The sequence below is a fragment of the Cataglyphis hispanica genome, chromosome 17 (assembly GCF_021464435.1).
Source record: "Cataglyphis hispanica isolate Lineage 1 chromosome 17, ULB_Chis1_1.0, whole genome shotgun sequence".
Taxonomy (NCBI): Eukaryota; Metazoa; Arthropoda; class Insecta; order Hymenoptera; family Formicidae; genus Cataglyphis; species Cataglyphis hispanica.
The window spans coordinates 1,186,041-1,198,628 of NC_065970.1; the positions used below are offsets into that span (position 1 = coordinate 1,186,041).

The window sequence follows — 12,588 nt, forward strand, 5'->3', positions numbered from 1 at the left end:
CATCATCCTTTAATCCTCATCTTCCTCGTTACACTCTTGGAAGATTTATCTTCCAATCGACGATGCAAATGTTTATTACGACGTGACGTAGATGACAGCCTCTGCTGTCACGCGTGTCCCCCGCGCGCAGACGTCGAGTGTCGACGATTTCTTTCATTCACGCGTCCACGCGTATGTATTTTAATACGCGCCTACGCACGGACATCGCGGAGGGAAAATGCGTTATGCGTTGCCGCTCGTCAAGCATAGAATAATTGCAACGATGTAACCGATGTTTAAAGTGCCCCATCCTGCGAAGGCTAAAACAGCAGACAGCTCGGAGGATTATTCACTCTTTATTACGAGCGATAAGATTGTTGGAATTAAATCCAAATCACCGACAAATTTTTGTCGTTATCGATATTGATCGTCTTTCATTCCTCTGTCAATTAACATTGTTGATACGTTAAGCGCTACAAAAAAAAAGAGCAGGGCTTAAATATAAAAAAAAAAAAAGATGAATGTCGCCAAGACATTTGCGAATGACAAATTCCACATCGCACATCTGCATTCCTTCTGTTTTACTCTTCGTTCTCGCTTCATTCTAGTCCCCAACCAATCCCTCTTTTTCCCTCACCTTATCTTCTCTTTTCTTATCTTCATTTTATTTTTAGTTCTCTTTGCCCGTTCTCTTTACCTTTCTCTCTTGCACTCTAACACGGGCCTCCTCCGACCCTCCCTTCTCCTCTCCTCGGGATCCACTGTTGATTTTACGCCACTGGGCGATCAGTCACCGTTCAGGTGCTAGAGCGAGGGTATACACACTAGCGGACGATGGATGGATAAGGACGGGATGTAGTTGTCGCGGGAGTGGGCAGGAAACGGCTCGGCTCGGACTATGTAAGACGATGAGGCGGCGGTCGAGGGGTCCGATCGAGCCGAGTTCTCGTCGAGTCAAGACCGGAGTAGATAGTGTTTGACCGGCCGTCGCGGCGCGTGGATTTCCCTCGCTCGGTTCGCTTCGAGCGTGAGAATCGTCCGTTCGTCAATTCCTAGGTCGACGATTCTTGGCCGTGCGTTTTGGAAAAGCACGTGGGAAAAGATCGAGGGAACGGGGAGCGTGAGATGACAAGACTTATCATTGACAGGGGAGGCGCGAAGGAGAGAGGTGGTGAAGTGGTGACGAGATAATCGGAGATAGTGCAGTTGCAAAGTTCTTTAGCAAGGGACATATCAACAGATTGAAGTTATTTCCATCGAGATACGAATCTTGATCGCACCGTTATCATCGGTAATCTTGAAACGATGTCTGATATGGAGGAGGACACGACGACGTCCAGCGTCCTCCTCATGTCGAAGATTGGCGCCATGGTTGGTCTCGGTTTCGGTTCCCTCGTGCTAGGAACCCTGCCATTGATAGTGGGACGTTACAGGGCGAAGAAAAGACTTCGGAAACACTCCCGGCCGATCTCCTCTGATCGTTCCAGCACGTCAACATCGGCATCTTTGCCGGGCGTTGACTCGGCCGCCTCGGCCGCGGACAAGCAAGTACGTTCGAGAAAAACCGAGCGGAAATCCTCTCGGATGAATCGCCGATTCTTTTTGATCGACTAGCAGCATTTCCGGAAGCTTCATCCTTTTGCCGACTCGATTCGCTCGCAAGCTATGTCGAGCCAACACACGCTGCTCTCATAATTAGCGGGAAAATAATCGACGTAACGGAGATAGATTCAGTGGACGTCCTTGGATATTTATCCTCGACAGCGGCTGATATCCTTGGATATTCATTGGATTTATGCGTTGCACCAGTCATTTTTCCGTTAAACTTACGATTTTTAATTTATGAATATCAATTAATTCTGCATCGAATTGCGGATATATATATTATGATTTCAAATATTAACGTAAACATGTTTGCGGAGCGGCACAGAAATCATATTTGATCGAGAAATCAGAAATAGAAAAAAAAAAAGAAAAAAAAGTAATGTTTGTAAATAGTGTGAGATTGTTGATCGATCATCGAACATCCGGAATAGCTGCTGGTTGATATATAGAGCACTCGGTTTTTACAATCTGCATCTACGGACTCTCGAAACTATCTGGGATTAATCGATTTCTCTTAACTATTTGGCTGCAAATGCTATATATATATATATATATATATATATATATATATATATATACACACACTTAATTAGAATTGACAGCAAGTAAAATTTTAAGTAAATAATCTATTGAGCTTTTGTTGATCTATCCGACAGATTATTATTTCGATTAATATAAAATATTATTTTATATTGATTAATATAAAATTAATATGAAAAAATAAATGTTCTCTTTCTTGAATATACACAGTAATGTATATTGTAATTATCAGTCATACGTTTCTGTATCATTTGTTAACAAAATTGCCGGAAAACAATTTTACTCTGTAACCAGAAGATTTACAAATATTGAATTGTGTATCATGTCAGTATTTTTATAAATTTAATAAAAGTATTTTATAAATTTAATAAAAGTATTTTATAAAATAATTATAGAAGATCTGATAAAAAAATATAAGGTCGGATACTTATTTATTAGAGTCAATCTGTTTATCAAGTTTATCAGAGTTTATCAAGTCAACATCTTTTTATCATTAAATATTTTAGTAAGTCTCAAATTTTAGAATTTTAAAATGTGAAAGAATAAGATATTATTGTTTTTAAAATTAAAATGATAAAAATTCTTTTTAATATTATGTATGATGTCTGATTAAAAAGTCCGACTTTATTTACTTTTTTTGCATCAACCAGCGGCAGTCCGGTAACAGGACTAGTCCAGCATACAACCTTGGACCCTACTTACGATTTTTTGTCGGATTATGCAGCCTTTCAATCCCTGCAGGTAGCCGAATAGTTTCGTGTCGTATTTCGTATTTTCAGCTAAAATGTGCAACTTTCTTCGGCTGCCTGTAGCGAAAGGCTGGGCGATCTGACAAAAAGTCATGTAAAGTCCAAGAGTGCATGCTGGGCTAGTTCCGTTATTGAGCTGCCGCTGGTTGACACAAAAAAAAAAAAATAAAGTCGGATACTTTTTAATCAGACATCATACATAATATTAAAAAGAATTTTTATCATTTTAATTAAACAATAATATTTTATTCTTTCACATTTTAAATTCTAAAATTTAAGACTTACTAAAATATTTAATGCTAAAAAGATATAAAAGATGAAAATATCAAGATTTATTTCTAAAGAAGCTTTCTTTCTAAAGAAAAATCGATTCCAAAACGGTCGGGGAGTCCGAGATGAATTTGTATACCGAACACTCTTATCCTAGCAAACGGTAAATCGTCTCCAGGGTCTTTTGACATCGTTGTTGCTTTGCTTCGGCGGCGGAGTGCTTCTGTTCACGACGTTCCTGCATCTGGCGCCGGAAGTGCGCGAAAGCGTCGAGAGGTATCAATCGAACGGTCAGCTGCCGACTCTGGGCACCCTCGGCTTGGCAGAGTTGCTCTTCTGCGGTGGCTTCTTCCTCGTCTACCTGGTCGAGGAGGCGGTGCACGCCGTCCTCACTGGTAAACCCGAATCTTCGGAGACGCTGCTCTATCGGACCGTATCGGTGCGCAGATGCAACAATAATCAGACGGGCCCGTCGGCCATGAGTGACTCGACCACCACCGTATCCACGACAAGATCTGCGTGGAAGGATCAGGATGATCACGAGGACAAGGAGAACCGGACGAGCTTGGAACGATCCAAGATCCAGCTCGATGAATTGCGCAATCATGTGGTCAAGGACGACAAGGTCCTGCCCGCTATATTCGTCCTGTCCCCCGCGTTATCGAGCGAAAGACGTCAGGTCGTCGAGAGACATTCCGATCCAGAACTGGCGATGTCGGAATTGAATTACCCGTCAATCAGGCATCATCATCATCATCATCATCATAATAATCATCATGATCACAATCACCACCATCATCATCATCATCATCAACATGGCACGACGACGCAAAATACTTCGGTGCAAGGTCTACTCACCGTGCTCGCGTTGTCCTTCCACGCGATATTCGAGGGCCTGGCGGTAGGTCTAGAGCCGTCCATCAGCTCGGTCGTCTATCTAGCGGCTGCCATCGCCACTCACAAACTGGTCATCTCTTTCTGCGTCGGGATGGAGCTCTACGTGGCTGGCGCGTCGACGCGAGCCACCCTCGGATATCTGTCCATCTTCTCCATGGTGACGCCGATTGGGATCGGGATCGGACTAGCGCTCAGCCATTTCAAGAACGACAGTGAAAATTTGGGACCTACGCCAACCATACTGCAGGGCATGGCGGCCGGCACCCTGCTTTACGTGGTGTTCTTCGAAGTGCTGGCGCGCGAGAGGGCGAACGAGAAAAGCGGCCTGTTGCAGTTGGTTGCGATCATCGTCGGCTTCGCGCTAATGCTGGGCCTGCAGATCGCGAGTGAGTCCATTTCCCGGAAGAAAAGCGCATCGGAGCGTAACGCGACCGGACGGGAGTAGATTTATTAGCGTCATCATACGCGTTTTCGCTTTTCCTCTGCGGCTTCTCGCGTGATTGCGAGAATTTCCGCGTCTCCTTCCAAACGCGAAATCGCATAAATTTATTGTCATTGAGGGTGAAAGTTTATTAATCAGGCGTCTCTTCCTCCTCGATCTTTCGCATTTCAAATCCGCGCGACGATATACGACGTTGTTATCCATGAAGAGATTATCATCTTATCTCGGATAATTCCTATCTTTTCATATTAATATCACTGTTTACGATAAGCAAGCTTGTTATTTCTCAATCTCGAACGTACTCGATTTTTTTTACATTTCATTTGAGATAAAAAAATCTCTTTGTGTATCGATGAGATTGTGTTTAGGAAAGATCCATCTCACAAAATCATCAAAGATATATAAAAACGACTTCTGTTGAGTCATCATGAGCTTGCAACAACGGAGGCGAAATACGGAATCGAAATAAAAAAATTTCGTAATATAATTAAAATGAAGGATCTCTCTCTTTTGGAATGAATGTGCAGCAGAGCGTTCTCTCTCTAAAGAGAGAGATCCATAGGTGCAGATTGGTACGAAAACTGCCGAGTTAATACAAGGATCTGCTGTTTGTCATTGCTTCGAGCGTTTTTTCTTATCATCATTCGTGTCCAGCAGATCATACGTAATATAATAGTTATCACTAAGCCGATTTTGGCAGGATCGTTCGCCTCGGTGCAAACCTATTACGGGTACGCCCTTGATACACTTCACGTGTTAGTTCTCGTTTAATCTATCGATTTGCCGACGAAACTTACAACTGAAAAGTCAGGGTCAGGGCAAATTTCGAAGCGGAAATTGACGGCAACATCCTCGTCGCGTGTAACGCTTTCGTTTAGAGAGCTTAATGTCGAGAAAACGCTACATCTTATCGAAGCCTTATACCGTTATACATTGATATCATAATCAAACGGACGATTAATTAAATTAGTGCGAGAGTACGGGAGATATTTGGGCATATATATATAAAACGCTGAAATATTTGTCATCTCGAAACGACGACTAGCGCTAGCTAGATAAACTTTTTTTGATAATTCATGTCACTTTGAGCGTTGTTATTTCGATTCAAATAAGGTTAATGGTTCTGATAAAACTGACGTCAAGTAGATCCCAACAATTTCAAGCGAATTATTCATACAATTTCGTGTACTCTTATATTAAAATAATGTCTCCGCTTCGAGATTTGTCACCAAGAGGAATCGTATTTGTTTTATCGAATCGTTATCAATTTTTATTTCATTTTTAAATCGTGATCGATAAACGCACAAAGTGTATTAAACATTGATACACAATGTGATCAAAAAATTCTATGAAAAATATTTCATTTGTTTGTACAAAGAATGTTTAAATTAAAAAAAAAAGGCTTTATCAATTCCGAATATTTTCCGAGGAAATTCGAGATTTAAATACTATTAATTTAAATACCATTGATGCGATGTTCGGACTGTTTTTGTATCGCTGTATTTCGCATCCGCGCGAAAATATTCATTCACACTCGCATGATGATATATTACTTTAACATATCCAATGACGCTCGACGAGATTACACGACTGTCATTTCGTCGAGAAAGTAACAGCAGGTAGAGAAGAGATGGATCGCAATAACGATTATCTCTTCACGAATACGCCGCTTGTTATTACATAATCTTAATTGCATTCTGACCTTCTCACAACAGTGCGCGAACGCAAAGTCGCAAGTTTGAAACTCGTTGTTACGTAATACTTTCTATGCATTGACTAAAAAAAGAGAAAGAGGGATGAGAGAGAGAGAGAGAGGGGGGGGAGATAGAGAGAGAGAGAGAGTGAGACTTATTCTATAAAAATATTATAAACGTAAAAATAAAAAAAGAAATATGTAAAATATATTAATATAATTCCAAATATATTAATTATTTAATATATTAATTATATTAATATATTTTATATATTTATGTATTATATTTTACATGTTTATACAATCTATACATGCATATAGTATAAAATATTTTGTATATACATGTATCTGAAAAAATTAGATTTCTAAACTCTCTTCATTCTAATATCTATTAAACGGTCTATTGAAGCATTTATCCTATACATATAAAATACACGAGCTTCGCGTGTTACTCCTACGTGACTATGCGGGACGTGAACTTTTACACAACTCGCGTCAGCTGCCATATGATTGGCAAATTGCATGCGGCAGCAACCTACTTCTTCCAAGACGCGTCCTGTCATTTTTTTTTTTCACGTAACGAACACCGAAGGAACGTCATTGTGTCATATTAATTCAAACAGCCGTCGCGTCTGTTCGAAAGACAGAATCGGATCGATCTCTCGTAAAAGATATTTGCCCGTTATATGTATATCTTGAGGCTTTCTCTCTCCACCCAACGGCAATGACCCGAGAACGTGTAGGTCGATGGACGATCCGACCGACTTTCGACGGCTTTCTCGATCGCAGCTTTAACGCATTTCGTGATGACGAAATCGCAGCCGTCTGTTCCAGCGTCATTTGTGAGAATTTTGTGCCCGCGCACGGCAATTACATGACGGAAATAAGCAGGACAGATCGGGTAGGATGGACGCAATCAGATGCATGACAAATTACTCTATATATATATATATATATATATGCAATATTATGTATATATGTATATAGTATATATATATAGTGTGTATATATATATATATGTATATATATATATATAGTGTGTATATATATATATATATATATATATATATATCATATATATCATATATATATATATATATATATACTCTCTCTCTCTCTCTCTCTATATATATATATATATATATATATATATATATATATATATATATATATATATAGAACCGTATGACAAAAAAAATTCGAAAGGATTCTAATAATTTCTTACCAATTGATATTATTTTTAGTCTAGACAATTGATAATGTCGAGACGAACGGACTACTCATTGAAATCGTCGGTCGCTATTATAGACGAAGCTTTTTTTTTTTCATTGTGCCTATATGACTTATTATATGACGGATTATTTTGAAAATACATTTTCGAGAAAATTTAAATAAATTCATAGAGATGAAAAAAACAAAACTTCTATTTTTCTATTACAATATATTCTAAAACCTTCTTCAAGCGAGCTAGAATTCTATTTCTAATTTTATGTGTCACGCTTAATACAAAAAACACATATCGGGAAATACGTTAAGATATGCCACACATAAAATATTGTAAATAAAATTCTATCTTGAATTTTATTGCGAATTATAATTTTCTGTCTACAGGGAGCTTAATTTTTTTGCACTAAAAAAAATTAGAGCTATACTAATACGATATAGATGGCTAAAAATCGCCAAGAAAAGAAAAAAAAAAAATCTGAAACCTCCGCGCTTTTTTTTTATAGCCGCTCATTCGCACAGCCACGATCACGGTCACGGACACTCTCACGCGGAGGAGGTGGAGGACCACGATCACGATCACGATCACGATCATGAGCAAGATCACAAGCATCGCGTCGTAGCGGAGGCGATCGACAAAGTGACCGATAGCATCGCCGAGGTTGTCTCCAACGCACTCACATCCTCGACGACGACGATACGGCCGAGGGATATCAATGAGACCAGTACGTTGCATCCTCATCACAGTTAGGAGTCGACCTGCATTTCTGCGAGTTCCATGCTCACGATTGGATCCTCTTCGGCAAGAGATTCAGCGCATCGAGGTTCCCTCGAAGAAGATCTCGACGGATCACGATGCTGTCTCTGCCAAGGAGAGAGAGAGAGAGAGAGAGAGACGTTTCTCATCTATTTCTTCCATCCATTTCGACAAAATGGAAATGAAACAGAGAGAGAAAACGAAACGGAGCCGGAGAAATGATACATCTTTTTACGTGCGTGAATCTACATGCCGATTGTGATTGATTCCGTTCCGAATGTGACGCGATAACGGAAGATTCGTTTTGTATTATGTTGTACGTAATATACATTCGATAAGAGAGAGGTTTTTTTTACCGCTGCCCCGATCGCGGATACTGTACGTTGAAGAAAAAAAAAAAGAAAGAAAGAAAGAAAAAAACGTTATGGATTCCTGACGTATTTCGACATTGACTTCCGAAGTTTCTCGTTCAAAGATTTGCAATGGGAAAAGACTCACGTACATGTACATATCTGTATCTGTTCCGACCTCGGTGCAACAGTTATTCTTCGTGTACTTTTTTAAATATAATAATAGATAAGTGTTTAATTATGTACATTGTTTAAGTGCCTTTAACGAAACTTTTCACGCAAGTGCTGAAAGTATTTATTAATAATATCGGACAGAGCGTTTTAGCGTTTAAACATTTTCTCTTTAATGAAATAAAAAAAAAAAAATAAGTAAAGAAAGAAAAATACGGACGTGAACTTGTCACGAGCAAGTCCATTAGTTTCCTAATTATTCGACGGAACCAAATGCGTCGTATTTGTATAAGAAATTTAATAAATTATAGCAATATTTTTTTATATTACAGTGTCACATTTTTCTTCTACCCGCAACAGAATAGAGCATAGATTGATAAATCTTTTATGCATATTATAATTTCTCAAATATTGGCCATATATTTTCTAGAGGAATCGACATAATTTTTATATCAAAAGGCAATCATATCGATATTATTTCTTGAAGAGTAATGAGATGTTTTTTAGCGAGACATTTTCTTTCTTCGCGATAAAATTATTATCTGAATAAATAAATCGCGAATAGTTGTGCGTGCTTCAAGATGAAAATGCTTTCGTAATCATCGTCGGATTTCGCATCGCGACTGACTATTGTTGGAAAGCATGCCGTATCATTGTCTGCGATGCAAAGAAACAATAGCGATTGCAAGGCACGACGAGGCACCGTACAGCGATCAACTAACGTCTGTGCACATACAGAGTATTCTTGCCCTAGTGAGTGTTTCCATCTGTGTCTAATTATGGAATGAGTTTTTTTTTTTTAAATAAAAATGTATTAAAAAAAAAACTCATTACATATATACATATGTCACAAGTTATCAATTTTCTTTATTTTGAGCATTTATATAATTCGTGAATTATAAATGAAAAATAAAGTCTTATCCACTGAGTTTAATTCCTGAACAAAAATGATGTCATTCGACGCTCAACGTGCTAAGGAAAAATTTATTCTTGATGAAGAGTTCGTAAATAAAAAATAAAACACTTGCTTAAAAAGCCTCAATAAAACGCTGTCATATATCTTTGGCTTTCAATGTACGGGACATCTCTATTCTCTCCAAAATAAGATAATTTATCGCATAATTTCAATGCTTTATGACAATGTAATGTGTGTCGCGCAGGATAAGATATCGAGATCCGAGCGTTCGTGTCAATCTCATTCAGTTGCGATTGGCGGACAGGATGCGCTTCATGGTTGAAGAACGACCCTGAGACTCGAATGCGAAACTCGGTCTTTCGCATTTCGCATGTGCTATTTTGATAGTATCGACGCATACTAGAGTTTCGTTATTTATTTACCGCGTAATATAATTAGTCTTGATTAGAACTTCTTTATGCTACGAATGACAGTTAAAAATCGATAATGAGATTGACTCGTGACTGCTTGAATATACGAAACATTGCAATAAATCGTTTGTTTGCATTTGTCGGGAGGCCTCTCTTATCTGACTCGGTGCTTGCTTCGATTGCCCGAGAGTGCAATAGTACGCAAAAATAAATGATAATAGCTTGATGAAACAAACACATTTCAGCGAAACGCAGCGGGCATTAAAGAGGAATAGTAAGCTGCCATATACTAGCCGTCTCGTTGCAATAAATGAGCTTCACGTTTTCAATACGTTTTTACATACATATTTTCAAATTCTCTTAAGTAAAGAAAAACTTATCTAAAAGTTGTATCTTTTGAATCAATTTTAGAATATGTTGCGCAATTAATCGCAATAAAATTTTATCGGCAGGTTGAAATCTCGGTATTATTTATATCTTACTTTTATGATAGGAACATAATATGAGATGTGGATATCGATGGAATTTTCAGATAAGGTAAGTGTTAACATCTCAATTTCTTTTTCTATAGATTTGAATTCGTGTCACATACGGTTCATATATTCATATATATTAATGGTGACATTTATCTACATGACAATGCATTCTTACGTAAATGCTGTATAGTTTACAAAACATACGACGCACGTATTTCTCGGAATTAATCGCAATTAAATGTAAGTACATTCAACCCTTGCGATGTTTTTTCCGGGATTTCTCTAACAATAAGTTCTCAAAGTGCGTGCGTATTGTAAATATATCTTGCGTAATTAACAATTTATCAAATATCGGTAACATTGTCGGTGTAATACGAGGAGAAAAAAGTAGCAAATGCTTAACACATTCACTAGCAGGCGAAAAAATTCATCGACACTGGAATTGCTGATAGCGCATGTTTGTACAATATGATAATTCGAGCTTTTATGAAAATATTGACTTACATTTCTCGCCCCCTTTTTTGTAACCTCTCATGCAAATACGTAATCACGTAAATACGAAGGTTTTGGTGAAAAAGATGATATAGCTTCGCATAATTTGCGTCTGTAGAAATTTCAGTTAAAATTCAATGTTATTTTAAAGTATCATTATGTTCAACACAATTTCTTCCCGTAATAATTTAAAATATAAATTTGAAATAAAAAAGGAAAAAACAGAAAGCATATAACAGAAACAGCCTACTTTTTTGCTATTTGCTTGTCAACAAACTCGAGATAGCTCGAGCCAATTTTGAGAAGTGCCACGCCAGTGCCGATACCAGCTATCGTACAAATGGTAGGACTTGGCGGCACTATAGAACGTATCACCGCCCACATCAAAACGGATCCCAAGCTCAATAATATCGCACCAGTAACACTAAAAGATAAATTCGACAAATAAGAAATATAATTCGATAAATATATTGCATTTGTGTATACCACCAATGTCTACTCTTACCTGTACAAAATTCTCACAGACTGTGGCGCACTTTTTACATGGTCACGTGTGTAGATATACGATCCAGTGCCAACTAGGGTACCAACCAATAAGACATTTGTAATGTCTCTCTTTGGAAATATTCTGAAAAGACAGTAGCATTATTGACCTTTCTCTTCATAACATGATAAAAACAAATCTTTATTTTTTTTCATAAGTAAATCTTTAGATACTTGAATCTTTAGAACTTTTGATTCTTCAATCCTCAAATTCTTAGATCTCTAGTTTTTATATTTGCATTTCCATACGTTTTTTTACTTTCTGTTACATTATTTATTTATATGCTTGTCTCGCTTCGAGAGACATTCTATGTCGATCGTACATGGAAGTACAAAAATACATCTGATTTGATCGCGTTAACATCCATGACGTCGAAGATTCATCTATCGCAACGACACGCAATAAATTGCATGCGATCGAAATTACGTAATAAGAAAGAGAGAGAGAGAGAGAGAGAGAGAGAGAGAGAGAGAGAGAGATTCGTCGTCAAGTTACATTTCGTCAATACTCTCGTCAATAACTTACGTGTATTATACGAATAGTCGGAATGTTTGTACGGATTGTCTACTTACTTGACGACGAGGCTCGGGTTCATGACATTCATGGACATCGCGGTATACGAGGCGGTGCCGAATGCCGGTACGTAGAACTTGGCGAGGCTGCATCGTGTGATAGGTTGTAGACCGAATTTCTTCATGATCGAATTACAATCGGCATCACCGCTTCCACCCGCGTGGGCCATCTTCGTCAGGCGTTCTAAGAGTGTTGAACTTATTTAAAAGTAATATACAGAAGTACGTAGACGATACGTTACACCGTTGTCTCGACGCGATTTTACTCCTATATGCCTATAACCTATAACCTTGCGTAGAGCGTGCATGTCATGAGTCGCTGCGTTCGCTACCGCAGCGCCGCGCAGGCGCGAGAAAAAACTCACTATCGGTACACAGTCGATAAGATACTGGCAACATGATGTTACCGACTAAGTGAGAGTGCCTGAGTGTGTTATTAAAAAAATTGTGTTTTATATATAATTAAATTTCTCCGTACTTTTTTTGTCTTTGTTTAGTCTC

At 38.3% G+C, this 12,588-nt stretch overlaps 2 protein-coding genes across 2 annotated transcripts; one reads left to right on the top strand and one right to left on the bottom strand.

Moving 5' to 3' along the window:
- Positions 1-495: 495 nt before the first annotated feature.
- LOC126856138 (zinc transporter ZIP6-like) lies at positions 496-9,001 on the top strand. The gene is made up of 3 exons (XM_050604400.1): positions 496-1,527; positions 3,322-4,426; positions 7,906-9,001. The coding sequence occupies exons 1-3, from the start codon at positions 1,285-1,287 to the stop codon at positions 8,148-8,150; spliced, it is 1,593 nt and encodes a 530-aa protein (XP_050460357.1). The 5' UTR covers positions 496-1,284; the 3' UTR covers positions 8,151-9,001.
- Positions 9,002-10,581: 1,580 nt separating this feature from the next.
- On the bottom strand, positions 10,582-12,389 carry LOC126856157 (uncharacterized). The gene is made up of 3 exons (XM_050604430.1): positions 12,088-12,389; positions 11,477-11,599; positions 10,582-11,395 (listed from the first exon to the last, which is right to left on the bottom strand). The coding sequence occupies exons 1-3, from the start codon at positions 12,255-12,257 to the stop codon at positions 11,218-11,220; spliced, it is 471 nt and encodes a 156-aa protein (XP_050460387.1). The 5' UTR covers positions 12,258-12,389; the 3' UTR covers positions 10,582-11,217.
- Between the last annotated feature and the right edge of the window lie 199 nt (positions 12,390-12,588).